The sequence below is a fragment of the Anser anser genome (assembly GCF_964211835.1).
Source record: "Anser anser genome assembly, chromosome: 15".
Taxonomy (NCBI): Eukaryota; Metazoa; Chordata; class Aves; order Anseriformes; family Anatidae; genus Anser; species Anser anser.
Window position 1 is genome coordinate 16,857,936 of NC_139736.1, and position 24,474 is coordinate 16,882,409.

The 24,474-nt window shown below is 36.5% G+C and overlaps 1 protein-coding gene across 17 annotated transcripts in view; it reads right to left on the reverse strand.

Annotated features, from left to right (window-relative positions):
- GRIN2A (glutamate ionotropic receptor NMDA type subunit 2A) overlaps nt 1-24,474 on the reverse strand; it is a 226,225-nt gene that overhangs the window by 55,739 nt on the left and 146,012 nt on the right. For all 17 annotated transcript variants that reach the window (XM_083799680.1, XM_083799670.1, XM_083799668.1 and 14 more), the window contains 5 exons: nt 21,830-21,944; nt 8,270-8,475; nt 6,589-6,757; nt 6,311-6,464; nt 1,668-1,793 (listed from right to left, as the gene is read on the reverse strand). In XM_083799680.1, coding sequence (XP_083655806.1) covers nt 1,668-1,793; nt 6,311-6,464; nt 6,589-6,757; nt 8,270-8,475; nt 21,830-21,944 — 770 coding nt within the window. The remainder of the gene's footprint in view (nt 1-1,667; nt 1,794-6,310; nt 6,465-6,588; nt 6,758-8,269; nt 8,476-21,829; nt 21,945-24,474) is intronic.

Sequence of the window (24,474 nt, forward strand, 5' to 3'; positions counted from 1 at the left end):
ACTTTTTCAAAAGTACTCATTTTTCAATTAAATGGCAATTCAGACAATAAGCTCTTATGCAGATACCTGCAATATTACCTCCATTCCTGCCCTGCCTATGGGGATGCACACTAAAACTCAGATTTACTTATTAATTTAACTATAATTTACATTGTTAAAAATAATTTATTATTAAAGGAATAAAATCCAAAGTTGGTATACTCAGTGCATGTTGTCATTTCAGTAGAAACGCTCTACGTTACAGTGCAAATTTTCTTTATAGACTCAAGCACATCTTAGATTATCCTCTTTCTATTTTTACTGCATTGCTAAGATAGACTGCAGTAAAATAATCATAATGGAGCTGGCTTTTGGTTTATGAAGCTATCTTATATGGCTATTTAAGATTGAGCTGATGGATAATAAGTATTTTCTGAGCAGTAATACGAAGGAAAGTATATACCAAGAAAACTACTGAAGATTTTAGCACCATTGAGCTTCATCCTACTAAAAACATACAGGAAATGCAATAATCTACATAAAGAGTCACATTAATTTTAAGCTTCCCGTGCTTCAAATGAATAGCAACTGGATTTGTGGCAAGCCTCTACTGCTAAGTTATGATGTTGTAGTGCCATAATATGAATTTGTAGCCACTACATAATCAGTTCTGTCACGTAAGGTGGCACAGAAAAGAACAGCCCAGGCTGCAGATCCCCAGTGTCTGTACAAACCTCTCCTTTCCTCTTCCTAACATAGTGTTTATTTTGGATATAGGTTACAAATTTACCATGTTATTGAAATGTTAACAATATCTGAATATTACAAAACCCTCCTCATTCAGGGAACAAACCAACCACCAACTAGAAGAAAACATTAGCTTGTTATAGTCTCTAGGACTATGTTCACCAACCTGGGAGACATCGTTATAAAACAAGGTATGATTCAGAAATAAAAAACTGTCCACACTCTGAACTGAAAGTGAAGAAAGGGAAGGATGAGGGCACCACAGTACATGAAATCATCATTCTCAGGTCAGAGTGTTAATAGTATACAACTGTAGCTTTCACTGAGACAGTCGTGTTCTGTATTAAATTTGTTGTGTCACTATATTTTCAAAAAGAAGTTTCTATAGTCACGGATGCTACACAGTAAGAAATGGTGCCCTTCTGCCACTGGCCTCATTTCAAGTATGAGTTCACCACAAGAGAACCATACCTTTTTATATGGACTGTATAAAACCATATACAAGGTAACAGCTGTTTTTCCAGATTACCCACCAAACCTCACCATTGTAGATCATTATCTCTGAACTATCTGTGAATTCGTAAGAGTCAGGAGACTGGAGAGTTTATTTCAATGCTTTTTTTTTTTTTTTAAGCTGACCCTCTACAACTGATACAGTATACTAACATAACACTGCCTGAATACAACTCTCTTTAATATCACTTATCCTTCTACATCTTTATTGCAATGAATTAGTATATAGACATGAGAATATAAGGCCTCAAGAAATCACATTTTAAATGAAGAGCAAGCATGCTTTTCATAGCTGCTTTTACTGTTTTATTCCTACGTTACATTTATTTTAAAAGATAGAGGGTAAAGGATGGTAAATACATTTGGTTTTTTTTGTTTGTTTTGCTTTGTCTTTATAGCCCTAAAGTTGTGTAAAATGCAAAGCTTACCTTTCCCCTGTGCTAAGTTCCTGTTATATCCTACAGGACTAAAGTACTCAAATATAAAGACAGCCATGGCGGACACAATGAGAAGCATCACAAACATCATCACCCAGACGGAAGCACTAAAAGGCTCTGCAGCAAAACAGACAAGAGAAACAGAAACAGTTCATTAAACCAGTCACATCACAGGAATTCTAATGTCTCCGGCTAGGCAAGCCCAGAGGCTTTCTTTAAATTAGCTTTTACCAACAAAAATGCTAGCATTACTGCTAGAACTAAGCAGCAATATATACTGTTAGTATACACAATCTCCATACATCTGAAATCATAAATGTGAGTTACAATTCAAACACAAAGTCTGTGTACTTCTCTTCTTAAACAAAGCCTTAACCGACACCGAGTGGCAAATAATTGGTTTGACTTGCGGCTTATTCAGTTTACAATCCTTTTCTATTAATCCTGTGGTGCATGCTTTTATCAACAGAATGGTCCAACCATTATGACATTTTCTGCAGAGCAAAAGCAATTAAGCATATGCTTAAAACATTTGGTGTTTCAGTGAAGTACACCTCTCTCTCATTTTCTATCCAACAGAAAGCATTAGGGAAAAAAGCCAAATGCTTGCATTCAAAGCAAATTTTGTTTCAGATTTTTTTTTCCCTTTTCACTTTCATCTACCTCTAATGAAGACGTTGTTTTCACTCATAGCAAAAACATTCTTTTGCAAGTCTCACTCTCATCTGGGAGCAAATTTCTGAAATCAAAAGGTTTTTACGGAAAACTGCATGTCAGTTTGAAAGATAGAAAAAACATAAGTTAAATAAGTAGGTTGGAACAGAAAACTAAAAGTAGTTTCAAATATCAGAATAAGCACCAACTTTTTGAAAGGATTGGAAATACCATGTGATAACACAAAGTTCTTAAATTTCAGCTTTGCCAGATTACAAATTCTCTGTCATTTCCGGTGTTCCTGTGGTAGCTGTATAAGGATACGTGCAACAAAAGTTTGGTATGGCAAAGTAATATCTCTTTATTAGGTCAGCTTATTTGGAGGCATATTATACTCTAATTTTGGTAAATACTAGTAGTGTGAATGTGCTCTGAAATGTGAGAAATAATTCTTAATAACTATTTCAAATTAGAATGGAACCAAGAAGCACCGGAAGTGACAATAAATGAGTTTATTACCATGCTTTGCTTTTTTGAAAGCCCAAGAGATTCCTCCATCCTAACCTCTTCATCAAAAATGAAAATTCATCCATCATTGTAGGAAATGACTCTGAGCGAGAGCTGAGGTGAGCTGAGCCCAATAGCCCAGTCTGAACCTTGCCCAAGTTAGCATGAATGATTCACCAAGAACTGGAATAAAGGATCATAATTTGGGCCCAGATGTGAAAATCTCATGAGACTGGTTACCTTTGCTACAATTTCTTCAGAAATTTGGAACCATGAAAGACCAAATTCCAGATAGCCCCACTTGTGATTTTGAATGTGAACTGACAAGACAAAGTAGGGAATTTTCAAACCAAACAGTTCTCTTTTTGATTTTAAGAGAAGGTTAAGGAACAATATTTATTTTTTTGTTATATTTTAAAGACAGTTTATGAAATTCTTTCAATTACTAAAGACATTTTTTGGAAGAGAATAATAAGTTAGCAAAATAACAGAATGCTTCAAAGACGGAAATAAATCCATTCAGAAACAGACAAGTAGGTGCCACTTAATGACAAATATTCTATGAAATCACATATTAATTTGAATTAATTGGAATTCACATAAAACTATCATACAATATTGACAGCATTCTCATAGAAGACAGACAACAACCCTCATAAAACTCTTATCAAAAGCAACAGTGTAGAAACAGCAATGGTAATTTGTCAAAATTTAAATCAGACAAAGGGCAAAACAAGCCAAAGTGAAAAAGCAAGCTATAAACAACAGTTAATGCAGAATGGTCCTTAATAATTTAAGCAGTCTGGTAATGAGGAGGAGTAGAAGCAACAGAAGCAACAGCAAAACAAAAAGCCATTTATAATAAGTAGTAAGACTGAACAAGTACAAAATCAATTGAATAATAAAGTTGATGTTCCTGTCATATTACAGATCAAATTATGCATTCAGCACTGTTATTTGATTCTCAAGGGACAGAAAGAATTTTTCCCCAGGAAGCAGCAGGTTTTATAAGATTTTTATGTAGAGCAATGATATGACGGAAAAATACTAGTATAAGACTTGTTAGTGTAAATTGCAGATAATTGGCAATGGAGAAAACAGAGCAATGAAAAAGACATCTTACTCCACTAACTTTGAGTTTCTACCCGACATACCAAAACCAAACAAACAAAGCAAACAAACAACAACAACAAAAAAGGGAAAAAAAAGTGCATAGATTAGCTATTTCAACAACAACAACAAAAAAGACAAGTAGCCTCACCTATGAACTCTCTTCCTCTTAAACATATAGAAAGGTTGAATAAAACCCCCACAGATTTTTTTAAAAACTTAAGTTGTGGATCTAGTATATATGAACAGTAGTAATACATGAAAAAGTTTTAACATGGATAAAATTCTTATTTTTATTCTAAAATTCTTGGTAGGAGACACCTGTGGGAGCAGATGATGAGGAAGAGGCTGTCAGCCCATCAGTTACTTAAATCCATTAGACACAATCACTGAACAGAAAATCTAGTTCAGACAAATTTTGTACTTGCCTACATTGATGGCAGTAAATCATAAAAACAAATATTTCATAAACTGTACTTCATTGCTATTTAATAGTATTGTTTTTCACAGATTAAAAAAAAAACATAAAAGTTACATATGACAACCGTATTCTTAGACACTCAATTAAAATTAAATCTGTCTGTGAATAAGTTCAGTTACCTATCTGACAGTATTTTACATGGCAGAGCACTTTACTACTATTCCCACAACATCGAAATACACAAGCAGTTCCAGCAATGTGACAGTTTCATCTATGTCTAAATAAACAGAAAGTACATCTGAGATCACAGACTTAATTTAACGGTGCTGTAGATCAGATTTCTACAAAAATATAATTCTATTCTATAGAGCTTTACAAGGCATCATTTTTAATTTTTAACTTCTGTACATATCCAACTAAACCAAAAACATTAAATTCATTGTAGAAATATAACTATGTTGTTATGAAAAACCACAAAAGCAGTCTGTTTTGATGATAGCTGGAGGCAGGTAAGAGGTAAGCAGGGTCCATTAAAAAAAATTGCCAAAAATTGGAACATATTTAGGAAAACACTACATAATTCAAATGATAACTTCAACACGTAGAAACTACAATTTAAAAAAATGAATTAACTGTACAAGTCAATTACTTCTGGAAATAAAAAATCATTATCTGAGTATTTTCATTAAAAAACGCAGCCTCTCATAATTTCATTAAACAGTCTTTTACTCAGTAAACAACAAAATTAATCACCAACAAAATCTGTTTAGGTATTAACAAGTTAGGTAAATTATTCGATTACTCACTATGTTACACTTACGAGCTATTGCTTCATTTCTGCAATGTGCATTTATGGAACAGGTATGAGAAATAAGCTCTGTGTATAAATGATGATAATGGTTGTGAGAAAAAACAATTATTTGCCCACTTGTAGCTGATACTATAGTAACAATCAATTCCTCAATGGCTACAAGTGATTTGAATTGAGTGAAGTACTTACACTTAATCTAAAAAGAAACCATACTGATATATATAGTATATATACATAAATAATAAATATAATATATAAAATAATAAAATGATATTAAAATGTCATCATTGCTCACCCAACTGAAGATATGAAACTGTTCTGTAAGGTACCTGTAAAATACTGTTTTTTTTTCAGTTTCACTTAGATTATTTTATCTCCACTAGCACTATCTTTCATTTGCAAAATACCTTTGAAAAATTCAGGCAAACCACTAAATATAAAAGTAAAACATAGGCACTACAGTGGACAGGCAGATAATGAAAGGAGAAACGAACAATAGAAACAAGTAGCAAACAAGGGAAGGAGAGAAGACAGAGATCTTTACTTCTTTGTATCCCACCTCTTTTCTATCGAGCCTTTCATTTCCATGCTGAATCCCCATTGTTCAACTCCATCATCACAACACAGAAAATTGAAGAAAACACTCAGAAGCTTTGCAGTGCGGTAGTATGGTCTTTGGAAGCCAGATGTATCTGTTGCCCATTTACCTGTCAGATCTATTCTAATCACAGCAAAGTCTTCTTTTCTACACTATTCTACAAGGGGGTTTTAAATGATTTTGTGAATGTGAGTTCTAGAAAAATATGAGACAATTTATTATGGGCTAAACAAGCACAGGTTAATGTGTAAGCAGATCTTGAGGAAGTAATTTTCCTAACTGAAGATGCTGGGGAATTCTTTTTCATATTGAAATCATTATTGGTTTCCAGTTACTGCATCTGAAACCAACAGCACTTTCTTCATGTGCTAAAAACCACATTAATCAGTTTGTTGACACCATACAAACTTCCTAACATGTAATTCAAAAATCTAAGAAACACGTCAACGCACTATTTAGCTTAACTGACAATGAAACCTATCCCACTCTACAGAAATGCAATTAAATGATCTTGAGGGGTTGGAGAACCATACCTAGAAAAGCAGATGGTGAAACTGTGCCATTGCTCCGTGACACCATGACACTAATCCCAGTCTCAACAAATGGCACTGAAAAGTCAACCACTTCAGAGCGCTCTTCATTAATAGTGAGAGACCCCACAGCCATAACTGCACGATGATATACCACCTGATCCACAAAGAGAAGACACCACCAATATTACTCAGTAGAGAACACCTCATTTCTCCAAATGAATTTAAAACAAACATTGCTAGGTTCTTACTTAAGAGCTCTTTTACCTAACAGAACTTACTTCACCAATCATTCCATTCCACACATTATTGACTTTTTTGCCATGTTTCCCATTAGTCACCAAATACAGGTCATACGTGAACTTGACAGTTTTAGACAATTTCTTCAAGATATCAATGCAGAATCCTTTGCAGCACTTCTTTACATTAGTTCCCTCATTAGTTGAGTTGCTGTTAAAAGAGAAGAGAGACAAACATTTCTCCTGGGAAAAACAACCATCACAACAGCAAGTGTCAGAGTATTATAAAAGAACAATTTTTCAAACTTCCAAGTGACCATTTTTTTTCTGGAATGATGGAGAAATAAAATCATAGGATGCTTTATATGGTGCTTATAGCTCTTACTAATCACATTGCAGTGGCTTGACGAGATAAATAGAAGATGGTGGTAGACCTTGTACGACGTTTTCTGCTTCAGTTTCTCTCCTACTGGACTTCACTTCTCCATCAATTCATACAGTCTCCACTTACTGATGTCTCTTTGGTTTAGATTAAACATTTATTACTTCTACTCTTGAGACATTATGTACCACACGTACTTTAATAATTACAGAACTGCCCAAAATATAGTCTACACTTTACACTGCCCAAGCTGTGTAAAGGCATGGTAGTTCACAGCTCTGGAAGCAGTGGGTGCTCCATCTTTTCCTGCAGTTTGAGAAGGTGACTTTCAGGCTATCTTTGAGTGCAAAGACTACTCTGGAAGGTCAGAAAAGCCCTGACAACAGAGAAACCAGAGTCCCAAACTGTGATCAGCCATGTAGGTCTTAGACAAGGATTTTCCTTTTTTTTTTTTTTTAGAATAGGCAATATTTTACAGGCTTTGAAGTAATTCAAAGCACAAATAAAAAGTTGTTTAGAACCCGACTAAGAAGTTCAGATATGTCAATAAAAATGTCCTGGATTTCAGAAACTATTCAGCAATGTCTGGAAAACTTCAGAAACATCAATTACATCTCCTAACACCTGCTCAGTTAAAAACGTTATACTCATTTTGGAAATATATAGACTGAAGTGCTTAATGGGTGAAGAAGCATTGATAAATGCACAATGACACATTTTCCACTGTTTTCTAATGATTACTTCAAAATTACAGAGCAACCAAAGCAAGGGACTTTTCTCTAGCTGGTATGTCATAGTGGTATTTTATGCTGGAATTGTTTTATCCTGTACCAAATTTAAGCATAAATATATTATTTTCAATAGAAAGCATTCTCAAACTGTTAACTAATTAAACTAATTAAAACAGGCGCATTTCAACATAACAGGAAACCATTCAAAGAGGACTCATTAAAACAATCTGATTTTAGAATATGCTATCTTCTTTCATGTGATTGAGAAGGGCTAATTCTAGTTGATTTTGAATTTACTACATACTTACTATCTTGTCACTGACTCAATGTTACTTATATGTACATAACCAGAACCTTCCGATGTATTGAAAGGGAAGATGTGCAAAGAAAAGCATACTGTGCAGGAAAGAAAGAAAGAAAGAAAGAGGAAGAGAAATACAGAAGGAAAAGCAAAGATAGGAATCAAGAACAAAAGAACAGCAAAGTATCAGAAAAAAAGATGTATATACAACAAAAGAAATAAGGGAAAGCATTAATGAGAAAATAGGCGAACATTTTGCACTCAAAAGCAAACAAACAAAGAAAAAAGGAACACTGTGTATTTACTTACTTAATTTTGACAAATTTACGACATGGCACAGTGTTTTTTTGGCAACTTTCCATCAAAGGATCCACATCCTCAACAATGACAAAGGGAGCCTCCTCCAAGGTGACAATACTCAAATGGTTATCATCTGGTTCACTGTCTGCAAAAGAGCTGTACCTTGGCCAGACAGAGTACTTCAGGCTCAGTGAGTTGTTCTCCCATTTCCCCACCTGAAAAGCCAAGATACACAAGCTGCTGACATCTGATTGCTTGTATTTGACAAATGACATCTCATATTAAATACACTGGGCTATAATAGGTACGGGAAATTAGTGTGCAAAGACAGCAGTCCTAGGTTTTTATCATCAAAAAATTTTATTATCAAAATTACTTTAGAAATCTTTAGTAGTCATATGAAGTGGGAAAATGCACTGTGCTAATTACAAGTAAGGTAAAGTTATTTAAAGACTGGATGATACCAGTTAACACTATCTTGGCTATAGGTGCACTGAAATTTGATATTGTCATATGCAATTGAACCAGAAAAGCAACCAGACACTCCATATGCAATTGGGACCAATTTGCAGTAACAAGAAAACAGGCCTCAAAAGAAAAAAAGGACAAGAAAAAGAAAGCTAATTCCCACCAGGCTAATGACCAAAGTATCCCAACATTATTTCTGTATGTTCTGTAAAGAAAGGACTCTTCAATTATTATTGTTTGAAAAGTCATGGTGAAAGCATTTTACACCCTAGTCCTAGGGTTCCCAAGCTGGGCCAGATGAGGGTTTTAGTAAACACAAGCAGAATTTTACATGACACAGTTTCATATTAGAAATAATGTATTTTATTCTGGTTTAGTTACTGTGAAATAATCCTAAGAGTTTAGCAAGTAATCAAGCAAACACCAACCTTTAGAGTAAATATGCAGTTTTAAGATTTTTGTGGGAGCATAACCAACTTTTCTTTAGAATTGTCTTTTTATTCATTATTATAAATTACTCAACCTTAATTAATCTGCATTTTTTTCCACTGCCAGAACACCAGCAAGGGGAATATGATTAAAAATTTATTTAAATATTTTGAAAGCTCTAGCATTTTTTTCTCAGGTTGTTTAACTACTTGATATCCATAAATCTAATTGTATGGCTTATCCGAGCAGTAATGAGAGATTATATAAATGAGCTACCAGTCCACATAATTTAAACCAACACATTTTAATAATCCTTCAGTTACTTTAGCTAAACAAATCATAACATAATCATGAGACTGATAAAATATTTGTTTTGCAAGGAAAACAGTAGGAATTAACAGTACAATGAGAGATTTGGGTCCTAAAAAAAACCACAACTGTACAAAATTGTTACTTTATTCTGTCTTCTAAAGACTTTAAAATGAATCACAAAAGTTCCTGAAGAACAAGATTTATATCCATTCCTATTTGGGAAGCACGTAAGTACATGCCCTTTGCAGTTTCCTTTCTGTCCTGTTTTTGAGGCAAGATATTTTGCTGAACTTTAATGAAGGAGGCAGAAATGCCAAATCTCTATATACTTTGATTAGGAAATTCAAAATATCCCAAGGGAATTAGGAAATCACACCTAAATCACTGGGAATCAGGAGCTGGATTTATACTGCTTAAAGTTTCAGCATGAAATTTAAGCAAAACACAAGGGATGACGCCTTTGTGGAAAAATAATAATAATAATAATGCAAAGGGAAACAAATCTACTTAACTCTATGACACCGATACATTGCAAATAAAAAAGTTTTATTGTCAAGTTATGGTACATAATCTCATTCACAGCAGAGCCTATGCTGGTTTATGTTAGCTTACAGAATGTAGTTTGTATCTACACCCTAAGTATGCCACAATGTTGGCTGCCTGGAGCAGGGACAATTCCAGACAGATCACTACATCAATTTAACAAAAAACATGCCAAGTACAATGATGAATTTCAGCAGTGGAAAACGTGCCTGCCTGCCTTTTCCAACCAGCAATAAGAAAAGAGATGTGACTGGGTCTCAATTGCACTTGCATGTCCTAGAGTATAGCAGTAGCAGCACTTCCCACTACATCACACCACATTACCTGATACAGGGTTCTGGGAGGAGGCACGTCTGTGTAATTCAAAGTGCTTCCCCCTGCAAGCCATCTCCACTATATAGTGTTCCCACATGGATCAAATGGAATACAAGCAGCCCACCATAATATGAGTTTGTCTGATCCTATCAAAAATGCAATGATTGCTTTGTTGTTAAAAGAGGACTCATGATACATTTTCAATAATTCACCTGCATTTTATTGTTTTGAGGAGGATACAACCACTGATGATTTTAAAGGGATGAATTTGTTGAAATGCTAGTTTTTTAGACAGATGCATCTGTACAGAAGTGTGTGTTGAGCAGGTCTCTAAAGTTAGGTTCAAACATTTTTATCCTCTTCATTCCATTATCTCAATATTCACTGATTGTACATTTATTAAAAAGTAATTAAAAATTAAGACCTTCACTTCGGTCTCAGGGGCATCCCTACTACTCTGTCTGAAGATGTCTACTGCTGCACTTCCAGGGAGTCACACTGAATTCATCGGGGCTTTATATAGGCACAAATCTCATGTCCATTGCAGGTCATTCCCACTTTGCAGTCAGGAACCCTCAGCATCAGAAAGCACAATGGCAAAAAGTACAAACAAAAGATTTCAATGTCATGAAGAACAGCAGAAAAGCAAATGGCAGAAAAGTCCTGAAAAACTTTGCTGTTTGGCTAAGAATAGCAAATGAGGAAGAGTAATTTAAAAATGCCTCTGAGTCACTCCTTTTCCTTGGGAAATATTTGTGTTGGATTTGCTAGTTCTGATTGTTAAATGGTTAGAATGGATGCTGGATTTGCTCTGTTGCTGTTACTGGACTCGGAAGTAAACAGTTTTCTTCATTTGGTATTTTGATTTTGAAATAGTAATATTGTTGAAGAATACACGTTGCACTTCTATCATTCAGCTACAGTTTAGAATGATTAAAACGCTTTTCTCTTTTTCGTTTATTTTAAAAGAAGGGTAAGAATTTAGTTTTATGCAATTAAAGCACAGAGTCAAAATACACAAAGATTTTTATACTTACTTTAGAAGACTTTCAGCCTCTGCAGAACTAATTATAGCATTGCGAATAAGAATCTGAATGGTATTAATTATTTACATAATGTTTTGTATCCTCGTATATTATTTAGATCTTTCAACATTTTTGTGCTACCAATAGTATCAACTCTTTTACAGAGTGAAGGGTTGAAATGACAGAGGAAAGCTGTAGATTAAGGAAAACTAAAACATGAATATGTTTCTGTTGAAATCAAGAGAATTTATGAAGTTGAATCCATATTTTGGTGTCTTGCAAGATCAGCATTTATGTCACTTGAGAAAAAGTCAGATCTAGTTCTAGATCCAATCAGTACCTGTTTTGAATGCTTTTAAAACCTTCAAAAGCTTAGGGAAAGACAGGTTATAACATGTTGAATGATTTCAGAACTTTATATAGAGATATGCTTATAAATTGTAAGAATTTCTGTGCAAAGTCAAATGTTAAGTCCTTATTCAACAGTGACTGTTAAAGTGACTTACCTATAACAAAAAAAATAAAATTAAAATAAAAAAATTAACTGAGTTAAAAAAAGCATGCAAGTCCTGACTTCACCTCTGAAGGGAAGGGCACTATAAATACTCTAGAAAAAAAAAAAAAAGTTCATATGTAAAATACAAAAAGTAGGATATGAAAAGTTCAACTGCTATTTTCAGTAGGAGACGAGTGATATTTGAATAAACCATTTTACAGTGAAATAGCTTACCAATCTGGACAGCTTCAAAATTCAATTGCCTCCAGTGTTTTGCAGCACTTGTTTTTAGAACATGCTACTTTGTGTTCACGATAGCTACTCATGAAACGAACTAAACATGGCATCCTCCAACCAAGTCCAAGCATCTAGATTTGAGGTAAGAAAGGGCTCCTGTTTAAATTAGCATGCTTACCTAATAATACTGGTATCCCTGATACAAATATAAATGAAATAGTCATGAAAGCTGAAGTCACCATTGTAATGCGGACTATGCTAAACCATTGATAATATGAAGGTAAAACTATAAAACAGAAAACAAAGATACTGCTGTTACATATCAATGAAATGCAACCTGATGCTACTAGTTTTTCTCTAACAATTTTAATTGTATCACATCTTGACTCATTGGGGTTGATTTTCAAAGAATTCAGAATAAAATCTGATCTATTTGAATCATACGGCAAAACAAAAGGAAACAACTGAAAAAAAGCAAGGCAGGTGATTGTTAAAGTATAAAGGCTTAATATCTACACTGTTTCAATGTAAATTCAAAGCCATTCTCTGGTCAGTGCTGGAACCATATAGCCGTAGAAGCCTTTTCACCTGAAAGTTCCAACTTGCATTGATCTCAAGTGAACTCTTTGCCATTCAGATTGCCAAATTTCTATTTGATAAGGTAGGAGAACGTTATAAAAGAACTTCCCTGAGAATAATTTCCATTTTCCTCATATCTTGAAAGAAAACTGTTCCTCTAGAAAGAATGAAAATTGAAAGAAATTTGATTTTGAAAGAAAACTGAAGTAAAATTGAAAGAATTGTTCCTCTTGCCCTGAAATGGTCAGGCGGTTGAACTAGGTGATTTTTGAAGGTCCTTTCCAACTGAATTACTCTATTCTATTGATCAGAAAGTGCGCTTTTGTGATGTCCAAAAAGATAAATAAAAAAGGTGCTTTAATGAAGACTTTGCATGTATAGTCCTGGCCTTGCTATATAGAAATATATGGTCATTCATCAGAATATGTTGAGATAAAAGAATTTCAGCTGCCCCAACTAAATACTCCTTTTTTTTTTTTTTTTTGGCTTGGGTTATTGATTCATAGAATTTGAAATTTTAAATTTTTTCTTTTTTTTCTCTGAGACAGAATAGAATAGAATCTTTTTTAAGATTTCAAAACTTAGCATGGGTCAGAGAAATAATTTCCACTAGCTCCTGGAAGCAAGACTACCGCTCCGAAGAATCCAGCTGAAAGCACAGCTCATTAATAGTAGGCAGCCAGAGACATATTCCAGCTGCACCAAGGTGAATCTCACATATTTGAAGTGGTGTGGCAGGCACAGCCATTCTGCATTTAAAATGAAGCCAACATAAGATGCAACATCTATACTTGGTGTAGCCACTCTGTAATGACAGGAAACTTTGCTATAGATGAATCAGGATGGTTTGCTCTGTCTCATCTGCCTTCCTTTCCTCTTTCCTAGTATATTACAACTATATAAAATCAACTCCCATTTAAGTGTAACACAACCATCTTCACCTGTAACCATGTGCTGTTAGAAAATCCCATGTGCTAAAGAATCATTTCCTTAGCACCTCTAGGCACATTAAGAACACAGGACAAATATAGACATATTTTTCTAAAATGCATTCGTTAAAATCTCTTTTTTAGAATGACAACCACTTAATTGAGCATTAAATGAAATAGAAAAGAAGTATTTGGAATTCTGGATTATGCAATGTGTAAAATGGAACTACTGAATAGTTCAATGACAGGTCTGAAAATTTGATTTATTCTCCAAACTTAAACTCAATTAACTATATTTAGTTACAGTCTATAGCAAATCAAGCTACAGAGAAGAGAATAGCATGCTCAGAGTGCAAAGACCATAGAAATATGTTTAGAAGGAGAGATCTCATTCTGTCTAGACCTCCAAAGAATTCAATTAACATTACTAGAGTAGTTAAAAGTGAAATTGAGCTTATTTTCAGCAGATGCTTCATTTCAGATATCTGCATTGCTAGATTCAAAAACAGAGGGGGATTGTAAAAATGCATTGAGATGGAGCTACAAGTAATAAACCCTATAATGTGTATTTATAAAGCAAACTCTTTTGAACCAGAAAATTCAAGCTGAGAATAATGTTCAAAAAAGGCAGACATGCTCTGCTATGGAACTGTCAAAAGCTGCACCCAACTAAGCTTTACTCTACTGTATGGAAAAGCCAGGAAATATCCAGATGTTTATGACAAATTTCTGTCATTCCTACTTAGATTGCAAACACAGTAGTGTGTGGCCTCAATCCCAGAGGAATATGGAAGATGACCCACATTTGAAAAGAGGGCAATAGAATTGTTTTTGGGAAGGATTCTGCCCCAAATGATAAAACCTCTTATTTATGGCCAAAAGACTGGGACTCTTAAAATAAATGCCTACATACAAACATACATAGAGTTGCTTCACACATATAGGGGTTGTTTCACTATTGTAGGTACGAAACCTATAAAACTTTCAAGCGTGGACTTGAAAGCAGTGCTCCCATTATACAAATACATGTACATCTATCATTGTGTTTCTCTGAAACATTTACAGTCTTTCCTGTTTCCTCTTCATGTGTGCTCTGGAATTTTCCTGTTCATTTAATCTCTACAGGATAGAGGAAGAAAAACAGAAAATAGTTGAGAGTATGGAAGAGTTTGTTTGATGTCTGCCTGAATTAGCAATCATAGGGTCCTCATCTCACCCTCCCTATTCATTTTCTGAACATTGCCGCAGAGGAGGGCAATAATGAACTATTTGGTGTGGTTTTGTGTAACAGCTACAGATACACAGCTAGTGTAAAGAGAGAAAAAACACTTGCAAAGCTACGTATTACTGTTACCCCTCAGAGTTCCCTCTCCTGCTGCACCCTAAGCTGGTCTCTAAATAACATGTGGATGGCTGACATGATCCTAATCATACACCCTCACAAGGACCATCAAGTCAAAGAAACATAGCGAGGCCAGATCCTGAACAGAGAGAGAAAAGAACAGTGTTCTCCCTTGTGTGCCAGTGTTGGCATGAAAAGAAAGTCTGTCACACAGGCATATCTCAGAGAAAACAAACAAATAACTCGGTCCTATCACCCTCTTCCCAGCAGATGGGAACTGTACGCAATAACACAGTCATCATCCTTTTGTAAGGAAAAATGTTACATGATGACACTGATGCTAAATGCACTCCCAGGATTACCCGACCAAACCTTTGAAAAGAGAAAAAAAATCAGTGATGTTTTTTCTACACCAAACACACATATATTGCAAACATACTTTTTGAGCTGTCGCACTTCTGTGAAGAAAATAATGCTGAGCAAACACAAAATCTAACTCATCTTGCTTTATAGAAAAACTATTTGTTACTTTTATTTCACCACACTTTTCCACTTACAAGGAAGAGCTACTCTGGCAAGTCTTAATGCAATAACTAGGAAGCATAAATTAACTTTGTCAGGTTAGCAATAACAAGTAGCTGCGGAACAAAGCACACAAGCAAAATCCTTTCCCCAGAAACAGCATCTGTTGTATACTTTCTGCTGCAAACCTTTGTGTCTCTGCATGTTGATCAAGGTCCACATTTCACAATGACATTCTAAATTTAAATGACAAAATACGATGAGAGCACTTTCATATCTTATTAATGGGGAATGGTTTACAGTCCTAGTTGGTTTGAAGGCATCCATTTTAGGACTTTGAAGTTTTCAAAAATTGCTGCAAAATCTCATATGGGGTATGCAAATGTACTGCTCTTCCCTCATGGCGGCTCCTTACACTGACAGGAAAGCACCAACACTGCGACCATCAGGGCTCAAAGGAAAATTAAGTACCCACAGAGATTATAAACAAACGGGAAGAAAGAACAGCTACCAGCTCCTGTAGCCTCATTTTTAATACAGAATTATTAATCAGATCCTCAGTGGTTGATATAGCTTTGGTACTGGGAAATGTCCCAAATAACTTTGTGTAGCACAGGAGTTCAAATTTATGCCGGAGAAAGCATTTTATAAACTAATTATGTCATTAGAAAGGAAAGAGCTGAACAAACGGACAGTCTTTGCTCCACCTGCCAGGTAAGGAAGACTTCTTGTCACCCTCGGCACTCGCTGAATATCTTCCAGCTCTCCACGTGTCTAAATGGCCACACCTTTACCTCCAGAAAGGAAGAGCTGCTCTGAAAGCCTTCCTACTCCCATAATCTTAACTATTAGCTATAAATAACAGGAACAAAGCACACTTCACCACCCCTTTCCATGGCATTTACAATTCCTTTACAGCAGCAGAGAGAATCTTTAAATCCTGCATTGCCTTCTTGGGAATACAGGATTTAAGGAATGCTACATAACAATTGGCACAATTCAAACAATTCAGCACAGTAAAAGCTTAAAGGCCTTTCCCTTGACCAAGTAAAAGCTCACTGATACATAAACAAGATACAGCTTGCATTCAACAGCAAGTGTTAGGATAGAGTAAGTCTTACTTTACAGTAAGACTAAATACAGTAAGCAACACGGATGAAACACAGAAAGTAACAACCTAACAGATGTTAAGGAGCATGTTGTACCTGCTATGGGCATCAGGTTAGGCCACAGAGCTACTGACAAAAGATACACTAGCAAACGGATCATGCAGTTTCATCCTTTTTAGTTAATATATATATTCATAACTTTTAGTAAATGTGTATCCCAAGGCATCTTTGTCATAGAATCAGGGTATGGTTTGGCTTGGCAGGGACCTTAAAGACCACCCAGGCCAATCCCTGCCGTGGGCAGGGACACCTCCCACCAGATCAGGCTGCACAGGGCCCCAGTCAGCCAGGCCTTGGGCACCCACAGCTCCTCTGCACAGCCTGGGCCAGGGCCTCACCACCCTCATTGTAAAGAATTCTTTTCTTTATATCTAAATCTACCCTCTTCAGATTTAGAGCCAGTACCCCTTGTCCTATCACTACACCCCCTGACAAAGAGTCCCTCCCTAGCTTTCCTGCAGGCCCCCTTTAGGCCCTGGAAGGCCACCATAAGGTCTCCCTGCAATGATTCTTCAACTGCCACATCCCCAGCTCTGGACACAACAGAAATGTCCCCACAAAAACACCCTATACAAGCTCAATGACTGTTTATTATATCACAGTACCTTGACAAAAAGCTCTGTCAGAAACCTGACCAAGTGTAAGGCTTTCCAGTTTTTGTCCAGTGAAGTTTCACCTACACACTTACTCCTTTACATCTGATAGCTGTCTTTTCCCAGCTACACAAAGGTGGATGTCAGTAGCCAGATGGCTCTGTGAAGACCTTGGTTCATTTATTCCAGGCAGGAATTGTGCACTGTCTGCCCACTCATTCCTACCTAGACACAAATGTGTACAACCTCACACAGTGCTTCTAAACCTGGCATATGCTAGTTAATCCAAGCAAAATCAAGTTCTACATTAAATTCCGCATTAATAGAAAGTTAAAGATGATTGGTTACATTTAGAATAAACTTGGATATAAATAATGGTTCTTGCAGTGGCATTTAACCAGCAATTGTTCTATGTAGTATCTGTTATTCTTGCTTCTTGTAAAAATCCATTGGTGGCAAAAACACAGTACTTTTACATCTCACAAGCTCTCCCACACTTCAAAAGACTTCTTTGCACATGACTGCGTGTGTGTTCACCTCCTTCTCTACATTAACAGTTTTTCTTGTGACCCAAAGCATGGCCAGCAGTATCATACAGACTGTAACTTCTCTACAGTACCCATGTTCAAAAAAATCTAAAGAATAAGTTAAAAATCTACAACTTCAGCCAATATTAGTGCAACAACTAACATTTGAAGAAAAGAGAAGGAAATACTGACCCCATCATGGTAACTTTATCTATTCTTATGTAAGAGGAACAGTAAAAATTGTTTACTCTGGAACTCATTTCTACACATGGAATATAATAATTTTTAAATGCAGCACAGTGCTCCCTACCTTTTTAACATATATGATACACACAGCTAATTACAGAATCACAGAATCATCTAGGTTGGAAGAGACCTCCAAGATCATCTAGTCCAACCTCTGACCTAACACTAACAAGTCCTACACTAAACCATATCACTAAGCTCTACATCTAAACGTCTCTTAAAGACCTCCAGGGATGGTGACTCAACTACTTCCCTGGGCAGCCCATTCCAATGCCTAACAACCCTTTCAGTAAAGAAGTTCTTCCTAACATCCAACCTAAACCTCCCCTGGCGCAACTTTAGCGCATTCCCCCTCATCCTGTCACCAGACACGTGGGAGAATAGACCAACCCCCACCTCGCTACAGCCTCCTTTAAGGTACCTGTAGAGTGCGATAAGGTCGCCCCTGAGCCTCCTCTTCCCCAGACTGAACAATCCCAGCTCCCTCAGCCGCTCCTTGTAAGACTTGTTCTCCAGACCCCTCACCAGCTTCGTTGCCCTTCTCTGGACTCGCTCGAGCACCTCCACGTCTTTCTTGTAGTGAGAGGCCCAAAACTGAACACAGTACTCGAGGTGCGGCCTCACCAGAGCCGAGTACAGGGGCACAATCACTTCCCTAGCCCTGCTGGCCACACTGCTTCTTATACAAGCCAGGATACTGTTGGCCTTCTTGGCCACGTGCCTTGTCAACCTAATTTTGCCACTGCTATTTATATTCAAGTATGTGATTTTAATATTGGATTGATTGGTTTTATTTCATATAATTTTCCAAATTCAAGAAAAAAGAAAAAGACCAATGGACTGTGAAGTATGCACCTCAGCGAAGTTAATAGGCTGGGTGAGATGTCCAGGTCACACCTCACTGAGATAAGCTTAATGGGGGTCTTGCAGCTGCTACTGCTGGACCTCTGAGACTTTCTTCAGCACTAGCAGTGTTCCTGCAGACCTTTGGTGATAGTGGGGCAGCACTGTTAATTCTGGCAAATTTATCAAGTTTCATTGAAACAAGCACATTAAGCTTGTCTTCTTAAAAATCTCTTGCCTGAGAACAGCAGCCCTGTCGCCTGTCAAGATATAGCAGGAAGACTATGAATGTTGATGTCAGAAGTTTGAGCAGCTGCTCTAGGATCTGTCAAAATATCTTGCTGGATGCCTGCTGAACATGCCCAAAAGTGATTTTCAGTCTTCAAACTATTATCATCCAACCAGCTTTTTTCAGAATCAGATATGGGACAAATCCCCAAGCCAACCCCATTTACATGTGAAGTTTCCGTTTCAAAGTATTGATACTGAGTCATTTGTAAAGGAAAAAGGAACTTATTTTCCTAGGGGTAAGATATATGCTCTTCAACTATGCTTGAATGTATTTTCTATAACCTCAAGCCTTGAGTCAAATATATCAATTTTGAGACCAAGGAAAAAAATGTATTTAAATAAAAGCAGGTTATTATACTAAAACCACAGGAAATTAAGTTTTCATATTAAATCTTGTATTTTCAGGAGAACACTGGGTAAAAAAATTGTCCCATACAACACAATTATTCTTTCTTACATGACTAATAAAGTAACTATTTGCAATTTCTGTGTACATTAGTTACGTTACTAGGATTAGCATGCTGTTGCATTGTTGGTTTTTCACAAGAGTAAATCATTTAATTAGATTCTAGGACTTGATGTTTTCCTTATAGGATTGAGAATATTTAATAAGACTTCAATAAAACAATTCTGTGATACTCACTGATATACTGTAATTAGAAATAAAAGCATGCACCTGTCAGGAAACTCAAAGCAGAAAATGTTGGATCTCAGATGAGTAACTTTGACAGTTTTGAAACCAAAAAAAACAGTGCAAGGAGACAGCCAATTTCTTTCTCCTTGTTCCTACAAGATATGGAGTGAGGAAAGAAACTTGGAAAGAATGTCAAGATGGCACTACAGAGATGTACAAATAAACCAGGAGGTGGGCAAGAGCCTTCTCATGTGTCTAAGTCAGAGGAACATTTCTGCTATTTCTGAAGTGCAAAGTGAAATTCTGCTGCTATAAATGCGGGGTGTTCCGACATGGTCGAGCACTGCCTCCAGTTTGCCAGGATAATTGATTAGTCAGTTTATTTGTCTTCATCCACGGAGGCAGAGATCAGCTTGTGGTCAGAAGAATAATACTAGTGGTGACAGCCCGTTTTTGGCCGCCTTTCACTTCTCCCCTCTGACATAATTAAACCTGGCTGCCTTCCCATAGTCCCACGACAGAGGCAGACACAAAAGCTGCAGCTAGGGGCAGGCTGTCTCTACCAAAATAACTTGTCTGGCCTGCTACCAGAAGGGCTCTAAAGCAAAGGGGGCAGCTAGGAGTAGATGCATCATCTTTTCTGGGCAGCAGCGTCCCTTCAGTCACTCTTTGTCCTTCCAGAAACCCCTCAAACACGGAGGGATTTACCAGATGGAAAATGTAAGCCTCAGCCTACAGAGAGCCTTGTAGCCCAGTGCAGCAGGTGTACAACATGCTGTACAACATGCATGGTTAGATACAGCAAAAGCTGGACTAAATCATCCATTCTCTCATATGGGAGACACTCGAAGGTTAACAAAGGCCCAAGCTATTTCTTGGAAATATTTTTGGTTCATATATTCAGCATTTCTTTTCATTTGCTAGTTCATTTCAAGAACATCTATGTCCTCTTGTCCTGTGAGAAGCCTCTTTAGAGAAGTCTGAGGATACAAAATGTATGAAGTTATGATACCATGAGCATTGTAGTCTGCCTCTATAACCATTTTCTCCCTTTGGTGCCATACTAATATTCCCCATGTAGAATAATATTTTTTTCTAGAACATTATATGTGACATGCAGACCATTGCAGAATTATGAAAATTTCTTAGCCTATTTTAAAATTGTTACTGAGAAAGCGATTCCTCCAAAGATTCAGATTGACACATTTCAATAGGATTAAATTTATCAAGAGAATTAAGTTTGCATCAAATGAACATCAAGAAATACATAACATAATCTACAACTATTCTCACTGTTTTGCATGACTAGCATATTTACTGAGATGTCCTACAGTAATTCTTATTTTTTCATTATTATTCAACATCATGAAGAGCCTGGCAGTCTTACAAACTGGAATTGAACATTTATGGGATCCTAAAACTATAAGACAAAAGAGCTCATAGATTTCAGCAGCAATTTAGATAATGCATGATCATACTTTATGAATTTAAAATAAATTGGGGGTGGGGTGATACAGCTGTATTTTTTTCCTATAGTGCAAACAGTTTCTAAGGTCCCTTATTTTTAAAACATGGGACTACAAATATCCTGCAAAACATCAGAGCCAAAATTGAGAATAAAATCTGCTTAAAACCTGTAGAAAAATAAGAAAGGAAAAAAAAAAAAAAAGCAAGTAAAAAGGACTTTTCTGTAGAGTTCCTGGAGTATGTCAAGATATACAAATCCACCCAAGCTTCAGTAGTTAACGTTAGTTAAAATTCAAGTTTCAGGAAATTCTTCAGTTGACCATTTTATTTTACCAAATTGCGAGAAGAAATGTAATGTACATTTCACATAAATCTTCTGAAATCTATGTGGCCTACCTTCACTGATATGTTGCTTTCCCTGTTAAAATTCCTTAGACCTACTCAGAATAAGGTAAAATTATCTTCTCTGAGCTGTTGTGACAAACCTGCTACAGCAGAATATCATCATTGACATGTGTGATGTTAATCTGTCTGTCATTAATAGGGTTCTACCAAGTCTCTCCTACCTCCTCTCACATCTTTTACCTACAGATGATGCTCACCTTCTCCCATTCGCGATCTTTGTTCAGTACAATCACCACCAGCCTGGGATGTGCCTGATAACCATCGGCTGTGAAGGACAAATCTTTACCTTCCCAAGTCACATTCATCATAAACCTGGGAGAAAGGGGAAAAAAAAAAAGTGCAGTGAAAAATTAATGCGCTGTCCCAGCAGTTAATGAGCAAGCTAATTCAGTCATCAGAAGCACTGATGAAGTCCATGCATTAAATTCTGTTAACGCTGTAAAAAAACATAAAGTGTTTCAGTGTTTCAGCACCATTTTAAACACATCCACATCAGACCTGTGTGTAACATCACACTTTTGTCTCACTAGTATAATACTCAGAGGTCACTGTGTCTGTTCTGGCTTCATCTGTTTAGACGTCCAGGAGTCCTATCAGCCCTTCCTGACACTGCAGCTTTGCATGCTGTCTCTGTGACATGTCGATAACTTCCACAAATAACTTCGGAAAAAAAAAAAAAGACATAGAAACTTTGAAGGGGTCCATAATATTTCATTTCAATATTTTCAAGAAGAAAAAAGATTTTTATTTTTATTTAGGTTAATTTTCAGTGGTTTACAAAACATATATAAGCTAATTAACATTTCAAATGAAAAAAAGAGGGAGGATTTTTTTTCATTTGTTGAAAATGTTGGTTCAATCCCAAATTTCCTGCCTTTACACTTGGGCATTGAATCAAGAAAAGTGTTTATTTACCACAGGCTTCTGCGTAACTTTTCAGCTACAAAAAAGACTTATCCAACTGAAAATTTTGTATAAATTTATGTCAATGGAAGGACATTACTCAGGGTACTACAATAAGAAGTGCCACAGCACTATTGCTTGCTTTCTCCATCTTCCTCCTCCTCTACTGCCATGCTAACCTGCATGTTCTAAGGACAGAAAACTACTCCTTATAAGCAATCCTGTCATTAGCAGTGATTACATCATCTCTACCAAGTCATTGCCCTTGAAGGTCTTAAATTCCTTACTTAGTTTTTGCTAATTTTAATATAGTCTGCTTTCTAATTTTTGCTTTCCATTCGTCATGGGAACACGTAGCCTCTTTTCGAAAGCATGGCACTTTTGGTGATTCAGAAATGCCAGCATTCTGGCTATTTAATAAACTCTTCTTTTGGTCTCGACTTTCCTCACAAAATAATTTTCTCTCAAAATTTTCCACGGAATTGTAACATAAATCCGTATTTATATTTGTTCCAGTTCTACATAGCTTCAGTACTTCTCAGCGAGAACAGATTGTTTCCACTGCTCCGGGGTCAGAAAGAGTGATGAGAAACTGCAGTTTTTATTTAAAGCACAAATATGGGAAACTTGCTGCCAAGAGTCTGCACACAGGCCAAGCTCTCCCTGGACTGCGATATTGCAAAAATCTATCATTTTGCACATTGTCTGAAACTCTCTCACCTAAGAAATTTGGGCATGAAAGGGAAGTGAGTAAAATTATGGTATTGGTGTTGGTGTTCTTTGGTCACACTGAAAAAAAAAAATCTAACTCTAGGTTGTCAATGTGAGCCTGCCCAAGCTATCCTGTGGGTGAGAGGAAAAACCTGAAGTCCCATCCTACTTGAAGATCCTATGGCACTTCCAGAAGATAACATACTCTCCACCCTATATCCACAGTCTGAAGAGACCTACACCGATTCTCAGGGTATGCCACTGGATGAATTCAGTTCAGGTTTTCTCTTAGGTGCTCTCCTTCTGGAACTCCCCGCTTAACGCTTGCACGTCCTATTCCTCAGATGGGTGTGCTATGGAAGGTATTAAAGTTAATCTAGATATTCTTCATACATTCCTCTGTAATGTTTCATCCACAAGAAACTGATACATTTCACATGGTGGGTTTTTTTTCTAGTAACAGTATGGTCTCCTGGTGAATCTGACATCAAAATCATTCTTTTGTCTCTTGTTCAAAGGAGGCTTGCTATAGACTTAGCTGACTGAAAATCCCAACAGCAGAAACACGCTAAATAAAACAACATAGACCCAGAAGAAATAATGACATTGTATCATAACTGTTAATAATTAAATGTGCACTGCCCTGAACAACCATATTAACACCATTCAGTACCAGTTTGACAGTAATTTGTAAATTCACCCACTGCAATAACACATATTTTATGACAGACTTGCAGCGTGAAAATTTTCCCCTCGGCAGAACTTTGCTTTTCAGTTGAACTAATTTCCCATATACTACATTTCTCATCCAGCAATGAAAGGGCTTGCTCAGGAGTAAAAAGCTTGTTTGCCACCTCAAGAGCAAGCGGCAAACCACTGGACAGAACTTGCTTGTGCATACACGTAGGAAGCCAGCAAAATGCTCACTCACTGCTGAAAATCGAGTGCATTGTGACCCAAGGAACAACATGCTGAGAACACTGCAAGGGAAAAGTAAGGACATAATGTGAAAGCATGCACTACTTGTATTCATATTAATGCACCCTCATTCACGGGTCTCTCCTTTGAAATTCCTATAGATGAAATAGCCCGCCACAAGGAATGCCCACCTCTTATAGGGCCAGGCACAAATGAGCTCATCTCTACAAAACTGGAGGCTGAGAACTTTGTGTCTGGCTAAGGGCTGGGCCACTAATAAGGCTTTGGTGTCCAGTCAGGACTTTAATTA